Source organism: Cyphomyrmex costatus, unplaced genomic scaffold (genome assembly GCF_001594065.2).
Source record: "Cyphomyrmex costatus isolate MS0001 unplaced genomic scaffold, Ccosl1.0 scaffold189, whole genome shotgun sequence".
NCBI classification, from domain to species: Eukaryota; Metazoa; Arthropoda; class Insecta; order Hymenoptera; family Formicidae; genus Cyphomyrmex; species Cyphomyrmex costatus.
In genome coordinates this window covers 27,473-51,889 of record NW_017275921.1, presented here as the reverse complement: position 1 = coordinate 51,889, position 24,417 = coordinate 27,473, and the positions used below count along the sequence as shown (strand labels likewise).

The 24,417-nt window shown below is 26.9% G+C and overlaps 3 protein-coding genes across 3 annotated transcripts; all 3 read left to right on the top strand.

The window, feature by feature from the left end:
* The first annotated feature begins 3,162 nt into the window (after positions 1 to 3,162).
* LOC108772388 (uncharacterized) lies at positions 3,163 to 4,994 on the top strand. Its single transcript, XM_018537909.1, has 3 exons — positions 3,163 to 3,617; positions 4,721 to 4,763; positions 4,818 to 4,994. Exons 1-3 carry the CDS (start codon positions 3,163 to 3,165, stop codon positions 4,992 to 4,994), a joined length of 675 nt encoding a protein of 224 aa, XP_018393411.1.
* Positions 4,995 to 9,333: 4,339 nt separating this feature from the next.
* LOC108772387 (odorant receptor 4-like) lies at positions 9,334 to 16,839 on the top strand. The gene is made up of 8 exons (XM_018537908.1): positions 9,334 to 9,599; positions 10,347 to 10,446; positions 10,626 to 10,745; positions 10,840 to 10,995; positions 15,165 to 15,445; positions 15,649 to 15,748; positions 15,996 to 16,053; positions 16,766 to 16,839. The coding sequence occupies exons 1-8, from the start codon at positions 9,334 to 9,336 to the stop codon at positions 16,837 to 16,839; spliced, it is 1,155 nt and encodes a 384-aa protein (XP_018393410.1).
* Positions 16,840 to 20,615: 3,776 nt separating this feature from the next.
* Positions 20,616 to 22,818, top strand: LOC108772386 (uncharacterized). The gene is made up of 3 exons (XM_018537907.1): positions 20,616 to 21,061; positions 22,330 to 22,372; positions 22,600 to 22,818. Exons 1-3 carry the CDS (start codon positions 20,616 to 20,618, stop codon positions 22,816 to 22,818), a joined length of 708 nt encoding a protein of 235 aa, XP_018393409.1.
* Positions 22,819 to 24,417: the final 1,599 nt, after the last annotated feature.

Below are 24,417 nucleotides of genomic sequence, written 5' to 3'. Positions count from 1 at the left end.
GTTTTTCAAGATTAGAGCTCAAAGTTTTCAAGTTTACAGGTGAGATGATATTTTTTTTTTTTTTGCAAAATATATTTTAGAAAATTGAATTTATATACATCATGTATATACGTATACATGGGGAAAGTTTGATAAACATTTTCACCATATTTTTTTCGAAAACGGTTAGAGAAGGAAAATCACATGTTATCAATCAATAATATAAAATAAATTGAGCTCTCGAGATTTAAAAACAATAGTAATAAATGGGAAAAAAATTAGTGGGCAATTGAGAGCTAATAATACGCGATTATTAATGCGAGTAGTTAACAAATATATTTAATTAAAGACGATCTTACATAAAATTCACAGGAAATTTCTATGTACAATCGTCTTTAATTTAATATATTTGTCTACTATACAATGTCAGGTATGTCCATTCTAGAGATTAAAATATTAAAATTATAATAATAAATATGTATAAGATATATGAACACAAAATGCATTAATTTTTCAAAAAATATAAAAACGGTCGGCGGCTGCTACAGCTGAGTGTTATTTGTGTAACGCAGTGATATTAGCTGCTTTTTATAGTTGTTTTAAAAGTTTTCAAATTTACAAGGTAAATGGAATTATTTATTTCGTTTTCCGTAAAAGAAAAATTGAATACATTTGCAGGATGTCCTACACTTTTTCTGGTTGTTGGCTAAACTGAACTGATTATAAGTTGAATAGTCTTGTATTTTGTAACTTTGGCAAAAATGAAAAAGATATTAATTTTTAAAGATTGCCGACTAAACGGGTCTTATGCCGCAGACACTTTTAAAATATCTTTCAAAATTTTTTATAAAATATCTTGAAAATGTTTCTTAAAGAAATCATAAATATATCTTAAAGTTGCTTTATGCGTCGATTTTAACTATTTTGCCTACCTCTGCGTAACTGAAAAAATTTTCAAAATGGTGTAGGACTTCCCTAGAAATATGTATCTATACATATTAAATATTGTAATTTTTAAATTCAAGTGTATACAACATAATATATAATAATTTATTTTTTGTTATCTAAAACATATGTTTTTAAACAATAAAAAATATATCATTTATTTATTAAATTTCAGTGGATTCTTTTAAATAATGCTATATTAAAAAAACAATGTTTGTAATCGATTTTTTAATAAAAAGTATAATCATTACATGTGTTACTTAAGTTACTATTGATCGTTCTAAAAAGAGATTATAAAAGTATTCACGCAGCCAGTCGCGGATCCTTTGTATACTGAGCAAGCGCAAAATCACGACGTTTGGTATAATCGCAGAGAGCGATTCAGTCAAACGATAATTTTTGCGCTGTGAACATCAATGACTGCCAACAAAGGTAGAACATATCTCGAAATAAAATAATAAAGATGTGTGCACCGCAATGTTCTATTAAAAATATAATTACATAAATATGTAACTACTTTTTTAAATTAAAGATCGTTAAATTAGAAGAAGAGATCGCTTTGTTACGAAAAATAGCAAAAAGTATCACAGTTTTTTGAGTGGAGTCTATAGATCTCTTATAGAAAGTTACAAAACTTCGGTGGTTTTCACAAAAGTTTGTGAGAATGGAAATAAATATTAGCATACTAGCAAAAAACATTTCGCTTTCGATAAGAAGTTTTCGTGGAGATATACAGTGTTTTTATGTTGTAAAGTTGGATAAAATCACGTTATGTGAAACACACGTCAGTTGTGCACAAATCGTTTTCTACTTCCAGTGAAAGAGTTTATTCTAAAAAGAAATTCTTCGAAACTCTTTAACAACATCAAAATTGAAACATAAGTACGGCAACAACGTTGAACAAGAATAAAATTTTGTAAAAGCACATCGTGAAGAGAGATGTTAAATATAGAAAACATAAATGTTATATGTTGTATAAATTTTATATCTCTCTAATAATATAAAAATAGTACGATATTAAAGAAAAGCATCATAACAAAAAATATTTTTAGCTTTGTTTAAGTAAAATCATATACATTAATCAATTCATTATTTACAACTTTAATTGTCAAAATAGATCTATTATTCAATATTTTCAATCCATCGGCTTGCATATCAATTTTATAAGCTTATACATTATAATTATGGGTCAATACTAAACAGAATCGTAAAAGTCTCATTCTCTAATATTTAAGCATCACTTCTGTCTTTTACCTTACTTCGCATATTAAACATCAAACAATAAATAGCTATATAAATATTGTAAAATTCAATTATGTTCCGTCAATAAAAATATTGTTACATGATAAAACAATTTTGACATAGCGCGGACTGGATTCCAGAGCATTAAAATGGTCTCCAATCTCGGGATCAAATAAAATTTATATAATAAAATTTTGTTCAGTGTATTCTATAAAGACGAATTATATAAAAAATAATATAAATTAAGTTAATTCCTTCATAAGTGCTACAATACAATTGAAAATAAAAACAGAAAGTAACAAATTGAAGTATATTTTAGTAAATTAAGCAATAATATTTCTCCAAATATTTTATTTTATAGATTTAAATTATATGTTTACCTTGACTCACAAATGTCTACGAATATTTGGTATATGGCCTGATCCACATATGACTTTAAGTGACTTTCGGTGGCCAAGTATAAGACTCATTATCGTCATATGCATCCTAAGTTTATACATATTTGTGCCGCAAATCATGAATGTGATACGTGCTTGGGGTAATTTAACTCGAATGGTGGACAGTTTTGTCTCAGCAAATTTCAGTTTGATAGCAGTGTGCAAATTGCTCGTTACTTGGTATCATGGCAAAAGTAAGTTCACTTTACGCGACAATATGAATTGCTGGAAAGATTTATATTTTACAGTTCTTGATACAAAATGTCAAAGCTAAATCCTCCTCATTTAAATACTTATTCATTGATATTATCAATATCAATAATAAGTACATAAAAGGTCCAGGCAATGTTCTATATAGAAACTCAGAGAGACAGCATACACGTCCAGATTCAGACATATGAATTTATAATACTATTATGCCCGTATTAAACTGTGTGTTTACTGTCTCATATTTCGATTTTGAACATAGTGTTGTCTTATAGAAACTCACTTGTTTTAATGATTTATATACATAATGATATTTCTTTTTAAAGCATTTCAGCCGCTGATAGTATCAATTATGACTGATTGGATGACTTCGACGACTAAGTGGGAACGAAATACTATGTTAAAATACGCGAGACGTGGCAGAAACATATCATTTAGATGTTGTATGTCCGCAATGGGCTTAATTATATTTTCAGTTTCTCTTCGTCTGTTGAGGTTTTTCAAAACTATACACCAGCCTCGACGGACCCTTATATATCCATTAGAAAACATTCAAAAGAGTCCGAACTATGAAATCACTTATTTAATTCAAATGACTGCCGCCATATGTTCAATTCTCGCTAACTACATGGTCGATAGTTTTGTTCCGATACTTGTGCTGCATGTATGTTCGCAGCTCACAAATCTGCGGACAACACTGAACAATCTGGTAAACGAATTGGCTAACGACTCTACATTTTTCTCAAAAAGAAAAAAATTTAAGAAAGGTTTAGCCGCAATTGTTATAAGACATGAACATCTTATCAGGTACGTTAAAAAATTTTCAATATATTACTAGTATGACATATTTATATGTATTCCTACAATTAGATTATAAATTATTTTTTAAGAGAAAGAAAGAGAGAGAGAGAGAGAGATTATTTTAAACGAATTCGAGCGAATTTTTCTTATGCATAAAAAAAACGTATAAAATAAAATGACGCGCGGAAATAATGGTTTTACTGAAAAATATCTAAAAATTTAGCTTCATACAGATTTAAAAATAATTTCATTAAACCATCAAAATAATTATGTAAGATATCCACACAAGAAGGTTGTAAGAATGTCAAAATTTTTTCAAGTATTACTCATCATACTTGATATTCGCAATTATTTTAATAGTCCAAAAAATTTTTCTTCTAATTCGTATTAAGCTAAATTTTCAGTACAAATGAAATATCAACAGAACAGTTCTTTCTGTGTATAAAAATGTTTACCAACTTATTCTTATTCTTTTAAAACATGTGTTTAAGCGGCGGGATAAAATTAGAGACTTATAAAGTTTAACCATAAATGTAATATAAAATATATTTTTTCATAATATATTAAATAACATAATAATAAAACATATTTTTTAATACTATGTGCTGATTGGTACAATTTAATAATATACTTAAAATCAGATAGATAAAAAGTCAAAGTATTTCAAAATTTGTACATAAAGATTTAAATTTTAAATAATTAGATGATAACACGTATAACAAGTAATGTACAAATTTTCAAGGAACGCAAAGACGATCGACGACTGCTACAGTTCAATATTATTTATGAACCTATTACTCACTACTCTTCAAATGTGTTTTATAGCTTTCCAGATTTTTACGGTATGTAAGATCATTAGGATGTGTATACATGTGTGTGAACATGTGTGTTCTTTTCCGTATATTTTACATAAAGCGATTAAATTAAACAAATATTAAAAATTATGATTTTCAATAAATAATAGCATAATGTATTGTAATATATTTGATCCGCATACTTTCACGTGCAACTATTAAAATGTATTATTTTCAGATGATAACAGATAATTTGAAAATACCTATTGTCCGAATGTTTTTTCTCTTGTTTTATATCACCTTTATGTTGACGCACTTATATGTATATTGCTACTCAGCTGAAAAACTTATGGACGAGGTAAAACAATTATGTACGTTAAAGCAACCTATGCAACAGAATCATAATTTTCAGAGCACTAATATGGTGTACGGAGTATATGAATGCAAATGGTATGGTCTACCATCGAAAGACGCAAAAGATTTAATGTTGATTGCACATCGATCTACCATTCCTTTGAAATTAACAGCTGGAAAATTCGGGATATTTTCATTTCAGACGTTTGGAATAGTAAGATGTATTTATATATAAAGTATAAAAAGATATTATTTTCTTTCTATATGTAATTATGATGTGAGTCTGTATATGTATATAAAAGAAGAGTGAAGGACCGTTTTGACACACTCTGTATATTATGTATAAAAATTATATTTGTGTACATACGTATATATATTTCAATATATTTATACATATATAATATATAAATATATTTTTATTACATATACATTTTATTTTCTCAATGGCATTTATTATAATTATATTTAAGACTGTATTTTAAAAAATATATAAACTTGTATTTATATTTTGTATTCTATTTAGGCTCTTAAAACGGCAATGGCATACTTATCTGCATTGATAACATTGAGAGGGTAGAGAAAATGTGATACTAAAAAGATCATATCAAATGGATTTCACATAACTGCAGATTGTGACATCAGTTTTTAAATAATAGAATAATCAGATTTACAAATGTTCGTAATTTTTGAATTAGAAAAATGCACTCTTTGGCGCAGTAAGTTTAACTTTATTATTCAACTAGTACTTCAATTATATACACCTGCCATCATTCAACAACTTAATCACAAGAATTTAAGTAAACATATTCTACAATAAAATATTATGAAGACAATTATTAATTTTTTATTGTATTGCAATAACATGGAACTTTAAAAAATATTTCTTGCTTATCAAAAACATAGTTTATAATAATTAAAATTTATAATTAGTAATTTAAATGAACGATGTATATATATTTTATAAAATTCAAAATACTATTATTCCACTTTTACACTAATTGTAAGAATTAAATTATTGTACAATGACTTTTTTTTTAAATGCACCATAGTATATAGTAGTGTGTATCGAATTCGTTAATAAACGTAAACAATAAAGACATCAGATATATTAATCTACTTAAAAAATTCTACACTAACCACATTTTAAGATTTAAACATTAAAATTATAATAAATAAATAAAAAATAGGGAGGACGGACTCCATTTTGCCGCAAAACATTTACCTACGACTTCGTTTGCACTCAGCAATATTGCACACAGCACGTTGCACACACAACATTATTGTACACAGCATATTGCACACACATCATTATTGCAGAAAAAGATAAATCACATAACCCATACAGAATGTGGTGTGTGTAGACCAGAGCTTATTGGTTCGGGGCGGCTACGCCGCCTCGAACAAAATTAAAATAACGTGTCCTACCTGCTTGGGGCCAAACCACCTAGAAGTAGCAATCTAGACAGTGTATGTGTGCACAATAATGTCGTGTGTGCAATGTGCTGTGTACAATAATGTCGTGTGTGTAATGTGCTGTGTACAATAATATCCTATGCGCAATACGCCGTACGCAATATTGTCGTGTCTGTGTGCAAACGAAGCTACAGGCAACCGTTTTGTAGGTAATCGGGATCTTCCCTTACCTGTACATATTATATTAGCTATTTTTTAATTGTATTCTTCAAGTTTAGAGCTCAAAGTTTTCAAGTTTACAGGTAATTGAGATAATATATTTTTGTTTTTTTTTTTGCAAAATATATTTTAGAAAATTGAATTCATATACAGTATCCCAAAAAAAGTCTTCCTACATGTATATATGTATGTATACATAGGATAAATTTGATAAACATTTCACAATATTTTCTTCGAAAACGGTTAGAGATAAGGGGAAAATATATATTGTCAATCAATAATATAAAATAAATTGAGCTCTCGAGATTTAAAAACAATAATAATAAATGTGAAATTAATTAATGGGCAATTGAGAGCTAAGAATACGCGGTTATTTATGCGTGTAATTAATAAATATATTTAAAGACGATTTTATATAGAATTCGCAGAAAATTTCTTTATTAATTTATTTATTATTTCTTATTAATTTAATTATTATCTATCTAATAAATATTAGGTATCTATAATATAATCTTTGTTGAACAAATATATGTTTTTAGACAACAAAAAATATATTATTTATTTATTACCTTCTAGTAGAATCTTTTAAATAATGCTATATTTAAAAAAACAGTGTTTGTAATAGATTCTTTAATAAAAAATATAATAATTATGTTACTTATGTTACTATTGATCGTTCTAAAAAGAGTTTATACAAGTATTCACGCAGACAGTAGCGGATGAATTCTTTGTATACTGAGCAAGCGCAAAATCACGATGGTTTGGTATAATCGCAGAGAACGATTCAGTCAAACGATAATTTTTGCACTGTGAACATCAATGAATACCAACGAAGGTAGAATATATCTCGACATAAAATAGTAAAAATATGTGCACCGTATATGTGATATTAAAAATATAATTACATAAACGTATAATTATTAATAGTTATACTTAATTAATTTTTAATATTTTCTTAATTTTCTTTAGTTGCTTTATCTTAATTTAATTTCCTTTTATTTTATTCATATCAAAAATATTTTAAATAACTATATTTTATTCATCATTTAATATCTTACTTATTTTACGTGTTTATCGAGTATAGGAGTACGCGGTCATGACAAATATATAATACCTTCAAAACCAAGGTCTGTTTTAAATGAACGAAAGGTCGCTTTAATTGTTTGTTAGAAAAAATCAGCGAAAAAAGGATCATAATTTTTTGCGAGGTGTCTATAGATCTCTTATAGAAGGTTAAAATGTTGATGGTCCACGAAAGTTTGCGAGAATGGAAATGAAACTTTGCATATTAGCAAAAAATGTTTTGTTTTCGACGAAAAGTTTCATACAAATTTACAGTGTTTTTGAGAGTGGCAAAGTTGGATAAAACCAAATTACATGAAGCAAATGGTCAGTTGTGCACAAATCGCTTTTCGTTTCCATGAAAAAGTTTAATACTAGAGAGAAATTTTCCAAAGCTTTAACATACAACTTGAAAATCGAAGGATAATTACAGCCGCAGTTTTTTTGTGATGATAAAATTTTGTAAGAAGAGATCTCGAAGAGAGATTTGAAGCTCAAACAGAACATAATTATATATAAAGATTAGTGCAATATTGAATAAAAATATCATTATCGTAAAACATTTTTAATTTTGTTTTAGTGACATCATATCTTCACCTTTTATTCATATTCACCTTTTATTCATTGTTTACCACTTTAATTCTTATTTTACGCTACGCACGCGAGCCTCGAAAAGTATCAATTTCGTTCTACTAATTGTTCTATTAATTTATAATAACAAATTATATAAAACGTAAGTGGAGTGAAATCTTTTATGAGTGCTACAATATAACTAAAATTAAAAAATTAAGTATTTTTACATGCACTACTAACTATTATATTATACATTTATTCGATAATTACTTCTAAGAAATAAGAAAAGTATTAGAGATGAAATAAAGTAATAAATTAATGTATTCTAATTTAAGCGATTTTTCTAAAAATTTTATTTTATAGATTTGAATTATATGTTTACCACAACGCGCCAATTTCTACGAATGTTTGGCATATGGCCTGATCCACATATGACTTTAAGTGACTTTCGTTGGCCAAGTATAAGACTCATTATCGTCATATGTAACATAAGTTTGTACATATTTATACCGCAAATGATAAATGTGATCCGTGCTTGGGGTAACATGACTCGGATGGTGGAATATTTTGTTTCTACGAATTCCAGCTTCATGGCAATGTGTAAATTGATCGTTACCTGGTATAATGGCAAGAGTGAGTTTATTTCAAGTGACAATGTGAATGTCGGATATTTTTATTTTATCATTCGTAATATAAAATATCAAAACTAATAAAAATATATATCTATACATATAATATATCCACCTTGTTTTAATACAAAATATTAATATAATGTTTTAAATAAAAAAATAGCATGTTCAAAATCTGTATATAAAAAACGATTTATAGTACGATGTTTAAAAGACAGCCCTATTTTCTATTTAATGTCTAAGGACAATTTCGACTATGTTCGAATTTGATTAACTTAATTCCTTCAAGTCAGTGATACATATATGTATGAACGTCTTTAAAAAATAAAACATTTAGTAGATATTTATAAGATAGAAATTTAAGATTTCTTATGTGATTTTGGATATGGTGCTGGAAACTCGCTAATTTTAATTTATATATATATTTTAAATTATATATTTGTGTTGATATTTATACTGGAAGAACTTCAGCAGCTGATAGTGTCAATTATGACCGATTGGATGACTTCGACAACTAACTGGGAACGAAATACCATGCTGAAATTTGCGAAATGTGGCAGAAACATATCATTTAGATGTTGTGCAACCGTAACAGGCTTGATTATATTATCAGCTTCTCTTCACATGATCAGATTTAGTAAAATTATACATCTACCCTATCGGACCCTTATCTATAGGATGGATAATATCCAAAAGAGTCCGACTTTCGAAATCACATATTGTATTCAATTTATCGGCGGCATGTGTTCACTCCTCGCTATCTATACGATCGACAGTTTTGTCTCGATACTCGTGCTGCACACATGCTCGCAGCTCACAAATCTGCGGATGACATTGAACAATCTAGTGAACGAATTAACTAATGTTTCCACATCTTCCTCGAGAAAAGACATCTTTAGGAAAGGTTTAGCTGCAATTGTTGTACGACATGAGCATCTCATCAGGTACGCGCGTTGGAAAATGTACAGTACATTAATAAAATAGAATATTTATTCACTTCAACGTACCTATATACAGCCAAGAAGGGGACTTGGCTTATTCATTCCTCCACACATTAATATATGCGCTTCTTTCACAGCCGCCTTGCCTCTTTCCCTAAATTTTTTACTTTTCTTTCTTAACTATTCTCTCTCACCTATCTCTGAGTCTAATAACGAAAACTAAAATTAAAACTAATGTTGCGTGAGTAACGAAAGTAAACTGTGACTGCTTCTCTTACAATTTATATTCTAATTCACAGCCTTTTATTCAAAGTCCTACGTATAATCTCCCCATCTATCCTTATACCTTGTTTTTCTATCCACTTGCTATTCTATTTTTTTTAGCTTTCTTATTCTTTTATTCCAGCCGTTGACGTTGACTTGGTTCTCTCTATTTGTCCCACACCACACATCTGTTTTCTTTTACTCTTTACCTCTCCCCAACGTTGTCCTTTTTATTTCCTTTTTCCTGTCACTCCAAATCTTTAATATTTTTCCTTTTGTCTCATCTAAGTCTTCCCCCCATTTCCTGTTTAGTATCTCCTAATTTGTCAAACTTATCTCCCATCACTATACATTCTTTGACATAGATAGATTTAATATCAAAAATTTGAACTTGAAACTTTTTTAAGACTTGTATTTGTTCATTAAAATTTCCCAAGTAACTTGTTAATGTATAACAAATGAATAATATATTTACAAATTTTTAAGGAATGCAAAGACAATTGACAACTGCTACAGCTCATTATTATTTATGAACGTATCATTCGCCATTCTTCAAATGTGTTTTATAGCTTTTCAGATTTTTACGGTATGTAACAGCACTTATATATGTATTTTTTCGCATGTATTTTACAAAGCGGCTGATTTAAATGAATATTAAATTTACTAATAATACCGTTTCATTAAAAATAACGTCATATATTGTATTAGATCTGCATTATGCACTTTTATTTGCAGCGTGCAACCATTAAAATGTATTATTTTCAGATGATAACAGATAATGTAAAAATATCTATGATCAGAATACTTTTTCTCTCATCTTATATTACTTATATGATGACACATTTGTATGCATATTGCTATTCATCTGAAAGACTTATGGCAGAGGTAAAATTTGTGTGCGTTTATTCAGTATTTTTAATACCTTTTATATATCATATATATTATTAATTCACAAGCCATATAAAAATCATAATTTCAGAGCACCAATATGGCGTACGGTGTTTATGAATGCAACTGGTACGATCTATCATCAAAAGACGCAAGAGACTTAATGTTCATTGTATATCGATCTAAGATATCTCTTAAACTGACAGCTGGAAAATTTGGCACCTTTTCATTAGAGATGTTTGGATCAGTAAGATATATTTATGGAGTTTAGACAAATATATTGTTTTGTCTATTGTGGTTACGATGTAAACCTGTATACCTCTCAATTGCATAAAATGCAAATTTTTTTACAATAATAAACCTGGATTGATTATTTTTATTTTTCTATTATTTGTTACATATATATCAATATATATATATATATATGTGTGTGTGTGTATGTGTGTGTATACATATATATATATATATATATATACAATATATATTATGTAATAATAGAAAAATTATATGAACAATATGTAATTTATAACATTTACAAAAATTTGTATTTTTATGCAAAATCTATACAGTGTTTTATTTCAAATGTAATGAGTCAAATATCTGGAAAAATATGATAGATACAGAAAAGTGTTTCAAATGAATATTGTACAGTCTGAAAATATATTGGCAAAATTAATTAAAATTAATTTTCAAATGTATGTATATATATGTGTGTATATTTTATTATTGCATATACAGGGTGACCCATTTTAACTTAGGCAGCCAAATAACTCGAAAACTAAATCCAATAGACAAAAATGTTTCAAATAAAAATGGAACGGTATCGAGGGGGACACGTTTTAGTCACGTTGTTTTTTTCCTAAGTGGAGGCGCTAAAAAGATATGAAGGTCACCTCCACTTTTTTAAATGGAATTATGTAATTTTTTATAGATAACGTGATTCCTCTAATTATTTTGCATATAAAAGTATTAAGGTAGAGATACCAAAAAACCAATAGTTTTCGAGATATTTTACACTTTATTTTGGTACATATTGACACAAAATGTTAAATAACTCGTAAACTGTTAACTTTTTGATTATCGTACCTTAATACTTTTGTGAACAGAATAATGAGATAAATCAAATGGTGTAAAGAAAACACATAGTTGCATATTTAAAAAATTATCCATTTTGTATACATATTTTTTTTAAAGCAACTATGTGTTTTCTTTACACCATTTGATTTATCTCATTATTCTGTTCACAAAAGCATTAAGGTACGATAATCAAAAAGTTAACAGTTTACGAGTTATTTAACATTTTGTGTCAATATGTACCAAAATAAAGTGTAAAATATCTCGAAAACTATTGGTTTTTTGGTATCTCTACCTTAATACTTTTATATGCAAAATAATTAGAGGAATCACGTTATCTAAAAAAATTACATAATTCCATTTAAAAAAGTGGAGGTGACCTTCATATCTTTTCAGCGCCTCCACTTAGGAAAAAAACAACGTGACTAAAACGTGTCCCCCTCGACACCGTTCCATTTTTATTTGAAACATTTTTGTCTATTGGATTTAGTTTTCGAGTTATTTGGCTGCCTAAGTTAAAATGGGTCACCCTGTATACATGTATTGTTCGTAACATATATCATTTTTATATGATTTTTACTTAAAATTGTCAAAATTATATCTTAAAACAAAATACACAACTATATTTATGTTCTGTATTCTGTTTAGGCTATTAAAACGGCAATGGGATACTTATCAGCACTGTTAACAATCAGAAGTTAGATAAAATAATACTGGAAGATAATAGCAAATGGATTTCTTATTTAACGGACTGTGACATCGATTTTTGAATAATAGAATAAATAGATTTGTATGCACTTGTAACTTTTGAATTAGAAACATGCACATTTTCGGCTCAGTAAAGTTTAATTATTGTTTGAATATTAATTCGACTTCTTATCTAACATCATTCGACAATTTTACCATAAGAAACATTAAGGAAATATATTTTAAAATTAAATAGTGTGAAGACGAAACTTATCAATTTTATTGTATTGCGATAATATAAACTGCTATTAAACAATGAAAAACTTTATGCTTATTAAATATGATAATTTACAACCACGTGGTATCTATGTAATTCTCATCGTGCTGGTGTTAATATTAACAACCTGCAGTGGATTTCATATTATTGACTTTAATTTATCACCACGATAGTGTTGATATAAACAGAGATTTCAAATTTACATCATGTTGGCGTTAATATTAATACCAATATAGTAAGAATTATATAAATACCATGTGGTGTTAAATTCTCATTCAATTTTAAAGAGTGTACCACATTAAATTTAAACAATAACTATATATATTACATATACTCCTATTACTTGTTTAACATGTTGTTCAATAATTGTTTCTTTAGTACGTATAATATTACAATTATGTCACAATATTTATATATACCTAAATTAATGTAATGCAACGATCAAATAAATCAAGCAAAATAAGTTGACAAATAAAATTTATTTGAACTCAAATAATAGAAATCTTTACGAAATGCTTTGTACTTCAAGTCATCATCAGCCACATCACTAATTCTTCAAAAAAATCTCTGTTTTTTAATTGCATTTTGAAACGTTTTAAATTTTCTCAGTAAGTGAAATAATTTGTTTTATTTTTATATAGTTCATACAACAAAAAATCGAATATATGTTAATTATTAAATACGAATTTTTTAATTTAATAACAATCTTTTCTTAACTAAATCAATAATAAAGTAATTTTTTAATTACTATGATGACATTACATTTAAAAAATAATCATAAAATTCAGCTATTATCAATAGTATAATAATTACATGTTACTGATCGTTTTGCTATTGATTGGTATTCAAAAGGGTTTACAGAAGTATTCACAGATGGTAGCGGAATCCTTTGTGTACTGAGCAAGCGCAAAATCATAATGGTTTAGTACATATAATCGGGAGAGAAGAGAGAGAAGAGCGCTTCAGTCAAACAATAATTTTCGCGTCGTGAACATCAATGACTGTCAATAAAGGTAAAATGTTAAAGAAAAAAAAAATGCGATATAATACAACTATGATATATACAAATGCAGTATGTAAAAATCGAGTACTTGAGATCGCGCGTTAATAAAAAATCTATAAAACTTCCAAAAGTTAATTATTACTAAATAATATTGTTAGTACGATGAACTAATAAAAAAAATATATTATCGAATAATTTGTTTTTTATAGAATATTATACGTGCATTAATAATTATGTTTAATTTTCAAAATTTTTCTAATTTTTTTTCCAGTCATGTCGGTTTATTTTTATTTTGTTTCTATTTCATAATCAAAAGATAAATCTTCTTTTGAAATAATTATAATCTATTTGTTTAATATAATATTTATTTTTCTTAAATATTTATTTATGGATGTAGTTAAAAAGTAAGCATGAAAAATTTATAATATTTAAAAAATAAGCAGTTGTTTATTAAAAAAAATATTCATTTTATAATTGTAATAATTTATTGCAAGAAAATATAAAAAATAAACAATTGGTTGTAAAGATCTATTGTAAAATTACAAAACTTTTTAGAAAAAAGCTTAGAAAATAAATAATTTAATTTAATTTAATATTAAACTATGTTTGTTCTAAAATTTGATTTTATTAGATTTGAATTATATATTTAATCCGATTCGCCAATGGCTATGGATCTTTGGTATATGGCCCGATCCACATATCCCTTTGAGTGAATTTCGTTGGCCAAGTATAAGATTCATTATTGTTATGTGTTCTGTGGGTCTATATGTATTCGGTCCTCAAATGATGAATGTAATTCGTGCTACGGGCAACGTGACTCGGATGGTGGAAAATTTCTCCTCTGCAAATTTCAGTATGTTGGCTGTGTGCAAACTGTTTGTTACTTGGTACCACGGAAAAAGTAAGTTTATATTTTCTACAATAATAACTGTCGAACAGATTTATATTTGTGATATAAAATGTCACAAAACTATCTTGTTTATTTAAGCACAAAATGTTCAAATAAATGTTTTATATATAGAAAGCCATGCAAAATCGGAACATAAGACGTGACTTTTACTATGAGGTTTAAAAAATGTTTTAATGGTATCTTTAAAACGTTTTATGTTTTATTTTAAACAATGCTATCTGGGAATTTATTTTGCTTTACTAATTTATGTACGTATTAATATTTAATCTGGAAGCACTTCAATCGTTGATAGTATCGATTATGACCGATTGGATGACTTCGACGAAAGAGTGGGAACGAAATACTATGTTGAAGATTACAAGAAGTGGCAGAAATATATCCTTTAAATGTTGTGCGCTCGCAACTAGCTCCGTTACATGTCACATTGCTTTTCATTTGCTGAGGTTCTTCAAAACTATTCACCAGCCTCAACGAAATCTCGTTTACCGAATAGAAACAATTCAAAAGAGTCCGAACTATGAAATCACCTATTTTATTCAACTTTTCGGTGCAATGTTCACAGCTTTCGCTAATGGCATTATTGACAGCTTTATCTCGATGCTTGTGCTACAAGTGTGTGCGCAACTGATAAATCTGCGGACAATGCTGAATAATTTAGTAAACAAATTAGCCAACAAATCTATATCATCTTTGACATTTAGGGAAGATTTAGCTGCAATCGTCGTACGACACGATCATCTCATTAGGTATGTTATAAAATTTAGAGTCCCCACTCTGTACTTAACATTGCAGTGAAAAATATCTAAAAATATATTTTTAAAAAAGATTTAAAAATAAGATTCTCGATTTCATTGTACACATTTGTGTTCAACAAATCTTAATGATGACAATTTTTTTTAAATTCGGGTAATAAATCATTAATACATAACGAGTATGTAATGTTTTCAAGGAGCGCAAAGATAATCGACGGCTGCTACAGCTCAGTGTTATTTGTGCACGTGTTATCTACTACTTTTCAGATGTGTGTTATAATTTTTCAAGTTTTCACTGTAAGTGGAATTATTTATATACGTTTCTTCTTGTGCATTTATTTAAAAAAAGCTAAAGAAAAGTAATATGCATTTTTATACTAATACTTTTTCACATATTATATATATAGTAACAAAATATATTGTATTAGATTTACACAGAAAACTGTCTTATTATATACAACAAATAAATATATTATTTCCAGATAATAACAAATAATACGAACGTGCCTATTATCAAAATAATTTTTCTCACATTATACTTTAGCTTAGTGTTGTTCAGCTTATATTCATATTGCCACTCAGCAGAAAAACTGATAACGGAGGTAAGACAACTTTACAGATTGTGGATTAATATGATTAGATTTTGTGGAAACTAAATTAGTAAATATACAAAAGCAACAATTTGTTTTTACTTTTTATATAAAGTAAAAGTTTCCAAGTTTCTTTATTTCTATAAAAGTTTATAATAAAAAATAAAACAAATTTCTCAAAAAATCCATAATCAATTCATTATATAAAAAAATCTGTGCATGTAATTTTTAGAGCACTAAGATGGCATACGGCGTCTATGAATGCCAATGGTATGATCTATCGTCGAAAGACGCAAAAAACTTGATGTTTATTGTATATCGATCTAAAATTCCCCTTAAATTGACGGCTGGAAAATTCGGTACCTTTTCGTTAGAAATGTTTGGAATAGTAAGATATATTTATGACAAGAATATATACTCCTTATTTATCTGTGTATGCGAATTGTCCATACTAATGCACGTGATTGTATAGAAATATCCCTATCCGTAATCAGTAAATAAAAATATAAGTAAAAAATAATTTGTATTATAATATACACAATATATAATATATGTATAATAATATAATGTATATACTATATTACATGTAAGTATATACACAGTATACACATAATGTATATTATATATATAATATATATATATTACATTTTATTATCTGATTATGGTATTCATTACAGGATTATATAAAATTAAATTTTATTTGTAATTTTTACTCTGTTTATAGATTTTGAAAACATCAATGGGATACTTATCAACGTTGCTAACAATGAGAGATTAAAGAAGATACTAAAGGAATGATAACAAAATTAATTTCATAATTATATATTAATTTTTGAGTAATGAAATGAAAACAGATTATATCAATGGTCTGTAACATCACTTTCAAATTGAGAAGATACACATTTTTGCGCAGTATATGGAACTATTTTTTTATTATTACTTATTGAATTATTTATTTATCTCCGTTTAAAGGATAAAAATTATTTTTTTTAATTGTATTGCAATAATACACGTATTAAGCAATTAAATAATAATACTTGCATATCAAATATGAAAACACTCATAATTCAGATAAGAGCTTAAATCAACAATTTAAACGAGCGTACGCCAAGTCATACTGTTATATCATATGTATTAAATTTAATAAGTAACTGCGTATTTTATTTATTATTTAACATATTCGTTAATAGTTATTTTAATAAGGCGCAATAATATTATATTTGTGTAATAACACTTACGTAAGTATCAGTTATTAATTTTTTTAAGATATGTTATAATCCTAATTTTTTATGATATGATTTTGAAAAATCACAAAATCTCAAATTATAGACTAATGTGTAAACGCGAAAAGTTATATACATTATCTGACTATAAAAATCTTAAATTAAATCATACTCTTTAAAATATAAACTTATAAAATATTATAGTAAAAAACGGTTAACAAATAAAAAAGGGAAATGTAAAAATTTTCGAGAAAAACAAAACATGTACCGTTTTAGCGCAGTGTTATTCGTGCACATGTAAATCGCTAATTTTTATTTATATTATGAGATTATTCAAATTTTTACGGTGAGACAATTGTTTTCGTTTTTTGTATAGTTCATAAAACAAAGATTAAATATTTATTAAATATTAAATAAATTAAATATTAACTTTAAAATTTTAATAGTGATGTATTTTCGTTATCGCGCATTAGTACAAATAAATGCGGTACAGTAAAATATTATTAATTATCGGACTTGAAAAAAATGTATTATTTTCAGTTAATAATAAGCTGTTGAATATACAAACTATATGTTAAATATAATCACTAACATGATTAATAAATGCATTCTAAACATGGTCATTAATGTTCAGATTGTATTTCAATTTATTAGAGATTGGAAAATCCATTTATTCTTTAGATTGAAAAAATATCGGTAAAGAGAAGTTTTCTACAAAACAAAAATATCTCCTTCTAAATTTTGTACTCTATACATTATATTTTATTTTTTTTATTATACATCTAATAGTAGTATACAGTCTATCTAGTAAGAGCGTGGCAGGCCAATCTCAAAGAAAAATGGCTAATAAGCTACTATAATTACATTTTGGCCATAATCCTACTGAATACAATCAATATAAATTTCAGGTTAATAAGCTATTTTTTTTTAGATAGGCCTGCCGCGCTGTTACTAGACAGACTGTAAATAATATTGTTATTAATTCACTTATGAAAACAACATAAAATATTTATTCTTTATATATTTTACACGAATAACGAAAACGTTAAAAAGATACCAACATTTCCGGCAAAAATAAATTAAAGAAAAAAATACAGGAATAATACTTAATTGTTCATACCCAATACAATAATTATTTACACATATATATAATATATATTTATAACATATTGATTAGTATTAATGCATTCATATATATTATCTGTAATTTATCTTTTTCGAATACGTTTTTAAATAAATAATATGAATTATTTATTTAAAATCTTCCGGCAGTGACATAACTTAACTTTCTAATTAATATAATGATATTTGATTCAAAAAAATTATATTTATGATGTATTTGACTATTATCAGTAATATAAGAATTTCATGCTATTCGTGTTATTATTGACTGTTAACCAAAAGGGTTGACAGAAGTACTCACAGATGGTAGCGGTGGAATCCTTTGTGTACTGAGCAAGCGCAAAATCATAATGGTTTGGTAGAATCGTGAAGAGCGATTCAGTCAAACGATAATTTTTGTGCCGTGAACATCAATGAATGTTAACAAAGGTAGAATGTCTCGAAAAAAAAAAAAAAAACAAGAATATTTGCACCGCTATATTCTATTACAAACAGAATCGCATCATATAAAATACTTGTATGATATAACGTAATATAAAAAAATGAAGTTCCTTCCAAACGTATTAACAAAAATTTTATTTTAATATGAATTTTATAAATTTTATGAAAATGTTAATTATTGTTGAGTTACTGAATGTTACGTTTATATATAAAGTTGAAGAAAAGCTTACGTTACTACATTAATTCTTTTTACATAGAACAATATTATGTACATATTGATAATAATGTTTATTGTTAGTTTTTAATATTTCCTTAATTTCCTTCTAGTCATGCTAGTTTATCTTATATTTAATTTTTATTTCATAAACAACAAAATAATAATTCTTCTTCTAAGTAACTATATTTTACAAGCCATTTAATTACGCTATACAATTAAATATTTATTTACGAAAATAAAAAGGTAAAACAAATATTAATATAATATTTTAGAAATAAATAATTATTTATAAAAAAAAAAGTTGATTGTAATGATTTGTTGAAAAATTCGCAAAAAAGTATCACAGATTTGTACAAGTCTATAGATTTTGCCAGTTTACAGATCTTTCAGAACATTTTATATTCCACGAATGTTTGCGTGGATGGAGAAATAAAATTTTATACGCTGATAGAAAAATGTTTGCTTTCGACGTGTAGAATTATAGTGATTTGGAATAGTGAAGTTGGAGTACATTATAGTAAACAATTAATTGGAAAAGCACCCTTTGTTTCTCTTAGTATAACAAGACATTTCCTGAAAGCAGTGCTTCGAAATATAATGAAAGCTGCAACTATTTATTGCAATAATAATGTAAAATTTTTTGCAAAGAGATCGTGTTGGAGATAAATTTTTAAAACAATATAACTATGCATATGAAAATACGCGTGATGTTGGAGAAACTTTATCATTAAAAACCTTTAGTTCTGTTTTTTAATAGAATTACTCTACATATTGGTACAATATTATTAATTTTATTATTAACTACTTTAATATGTGTTACTATGTTCACAAATAATACGGCAGTGTCAGCTAAAGTCTATACTAATATAACAAATTCTATAAAAAATGATATAAAAGAAGTATATTCTCCTATGCTACAATTACAGAAAAAATATAAAAATTTAAATAACTTATAAATTCATTAACAAGTATAATTTCTTCTAAGTAAAAAACATGTTAGAAAGTACTGTAACGAATCCATATCTCATTCAATAACGTTAAGAAATTATGTCTCTTTTAAAATTTGATTTTATTAGATTTGAATTACGTATTTACCCTGACTCGTCATTGGCTATGGATGTTTGGCATATGGCCTGATCCACATATCCCTTTAAGTGAATTTCGTCGGCCAAATATAAGGTTCATTATTATTACGTGTACTGTGAGCTTTTACGTATCAGTTCCTCAGATAATGAATGTGCTTCGTGCTTGGGGTAACCCAGTTCAAATACTAGAAAATTTTGTCTCGGCGACTTTTAGCTTGATGGGATTGTTCAAATTAATTGTTACCTGGTATCATGGCGAAAGTAAGTTTCACTTTTAATACAAATATATATTTTCATAAATATCAAATGAATCTATTTTTATTGTTAAAGTTGATAAACGTTAAAGTTATATTCCTCTTATTTAAGCACCAAATTTTCGAACTATTCGATAATTTTCTCATAAAGAACTGCGTGCATCTGTAATTTATATTAATATTAATACATTGTATTAATTTAGAAGCACTTCGACCACTGATGGCATCCATCATGACCGATTGGATGACTTCTACGAGCGACTGGGAACGAAATACTATGCTGAAGATTGCAAAGCGTGGCAGAAGTTTATCATTTAGATGTGCTTTGTCCTCAGCGGGCACGATTATATTTTACCTTTCTCTGTATTTATTAAGGTTCTTTAAAAATATAAACCAGCCTCAACGGAACCTCGTCTATCGATTAGGAAATATTCAAAGAAGCCCATTCTACGAAATCACTTATTTTATTCAAATGACTGCCGCCGTATGTTCAAATCTCGCTAATTACACCGTCGATAGCTTCGTTTCGATACTTACGCTACAAGTGTGTGCACAACTAATAAATCTACGAACAACGCTGAACAATCTGGTCAATGAATTAGTCAGTAAATCTATATCTTCCTCAAGATTTAGAAAAGGTTTAGCTGCGATCGTTGTACGACATGATCATCTCATCAGGTACGCCGGAGAATATCCGGAGAATTACTTGATATTGGAGCATTTATAAACATTATTTGATAAAAAGGATAATCGAAAAAAAAAATTAAGAAAGAAGTCCAACTCTTTTATCCTTCTAAAATTGTACGAAAAAAATATTCACAAGGCAAAAAGATCTGTTGATTAATTTTTTTTTTAAATATATCCTACTTTTAAGAATCAATAAGAAACTATTGAAAAATATTACAATAAGACGTAAGAACACACAAAAATGATTTAAAAAATGATAAATGATGATAACAATGATAAACGATAAAAAATTTACATTAATTTATAAAATAGGATAAATTCAAGAGGGAAATTCAAGATATAAGTAATAGAAAAGAAAACAAGTTAAATCTTTTTAAAGATTTGTATTAGATCCAAGTTATAAATCATTAACGCATAATGAGTAAATATAAATTTTCAAGGAACGCAAAGATCATTGATGGCTGCTACAGCTCAGTATTACTTTTGCATGTGTTGGCTGCTACTTTTCAGATATGTGTTATAACTTTTCAAGTTTTCACAGTAAGTATAATATCATTTATATACGTTTCTTCTTACTCTTTTTTGAAAAAAATTAAACAACTTAATATGTAAATATTAAAAATTCATTAATTCTTGCAAATACCGAATATGATATTTATATAATTGTATACACTGTGTCTCATAATTTATAACTCAAAATACTACAATTTTCATTTTAAGTAATAGTTTTTGAGATATGACGGTTTAAATATAACTAACTACAGACTAGATAGTTTCCTATATAATTTTGTGAGTATTAGTGAGCGTGCTGAAGTGAGCACTTACCACCGTTCCCTACCGCACACGCAACTCATGGAACAGGTGGTCATCTAAACGTAATCTATAATTGGCCATAATTTAAACTTTTATTATCGCAAAAATTAGTGTTCGAGATAAAAATTTTTCCATAATTTTTTTATTAAATTTTCCAAGAACTTTAGGTAGTATTTTGAGTCATGAATTTTAGAGAGACACTGTAAAATTTCTACATAATTTATAAGTATAACTACTATGTAACGTTATATAATTGTCATACTGCGTATGTGCTGGAAATAATATTTTTTCTTATAAATTATGTTCATAACGTAATATACATCAGATTTTCATTGCTTTATTATGATAATTAAAATGTAATATTTTCAGATAATAACAAATAATATGAATGTGCCTGTTATTAAAATGATTTTTCTGACATTTTACTTTGTCGTTCTGTTGACAAATATGTATGCATACTGCTACTCAGCTGAAAGATTGATGACAGAGGTAAGATAATTAGGTATATTAATGCGACCACACAAATTACGAATTAATGATTTTAATATCCTTTACATAAAAGGCAAAGATTTATTTTTCATATGAAATACAAATTTTATATAACGCAAAAGTTTTTTTATGAAATTCTTTTAGCGAAAATTGAAAAATTTCTTAAAAGATTCATGTTCAACTCACGGTTCAAAAAAAAAACCTGTGTGAAATTTTGTAATTTTCAGAGCACCAAAATGACATACAGCGTGTACGAATGCAAGTGGTACGACATATCACCGAAAGACGCGAAAGACTTAATGTTCATTATATATCGGTCTAGGATTCCCCTTAAATTGACCATGGGAAAATTCGGAATATTTTCGTTAGAGATGTTTGGAAAAGTAAGATGTATTTATAAGAAGAAAATATATTACTTTATATGCGAATTGTTTATGTCAATTTAAATGTATCTATAAAAACATGCCTTTCCATATTATTAAATTGAATTAAATTATTTTTTATTGTTCTGTTTTATTCTTGTATCGCGTTTTTATATAATATATATACCTATTTCATATATTACGTACGTTTCTAGCATACATTATAATTATATAAAATCATATTTTATATGTACTTTATGTTCTGTTTAGATTCTGAAAACATCAATGGGATACTTATCAGCGTTGCTAGCAATGAGAGATTAAAGAAGATACTAAAAAAATAATAACAAAATTAATTTCGTAGTTTCAATTTTTGAGTAATGAAATGAAAACAGGTTATATCGGCTGTCTGTAATATCACTTTCGAATTGGGAAGATACACATTTTTGTGCAGAGTATGTTAAATCATTTTTTGATTATTGCTTGTTGAACTATTTATTTACTTCCATTTAGAGGATAAAAATTATTATTTTTATTGTATCGTAATAATACACATATTAAGCAATTAAATAATATTCGCATATGAAATATGAAAGCATTCATAATTCAGATAAGAACTTAAATCAACAATTTAAACAAGCGTACGCCAAGACGTACTGTTATACGTATTAAATTTAATAAGTAACTACGTATTATATTTATTATTTAACATATTATTCGTTAATGGTTATTTTAATTAATCAAAAAACACTTACGTAAATATCAGTTTTTTAAAATAAGTAATAATCCTAATTTTTTATAATATATAGTATGATATGTTAAAGACTCACAAAATCTCAAATTATTAGACTTATATGTAAACGCCAAAAGTTATATATTACATTATCTGACTTCAAAAATCTTAAATTAAATCTTACTTTAAAAATATAAACCTTTAAAATATTATAGTAAGAATACACATATCACGTATGTGGAGACTTTGTACATGTCAATTAACAATGATTTCAGAATTATAAATTTGTGATATTAATCAATATTTTTGAGAATATGACTTTTCTTTGATTTTTGAGATTGTACATCAGATCAGCTAATTTGATGGTGACTAGTCTCAAACTTTGAAGGATGTTTGGCGATTATGTATGCTGAAGATGACTCCAAAGAGAGTCGAAACGTTCAAAATTTTATGAATAAATAGGCAATTACGTATTAAGAACCATGTTCGACTCTCTATTGCCTGATCCACCGATCCATATTTTTTATTATTTGTATATATGTATATATACTTATTTATTACATATTGATTAATGGATCCATATGTATTACCTGTAATTTATCTGTTTCGAATACGTTTTTAAATAAATAATACGAATTATTTATTTAAAATGTTCTGGTAGTATCGTAACTAAACTTTTTAATTAATATAATAATGTTTTATTTTAAAAAATTATATTCATGATATATTTGACTATTATCAATAATGTAATAATTACATACTACTCGTATTATTATTGACTGTTAACCAAAAGGGTTGACACAAGTACTCACAGATGGTAGCGGTAGAATCCTTTGTGTACTGAGCAAGCGCAAAATCACAATGGTTTGATAGAATCGTAGAGCGATTCAGTCAAACGATAATTTTTGTGCCGTGAACATCAATGAATGTTAACAAAGGTAGAATGTCTC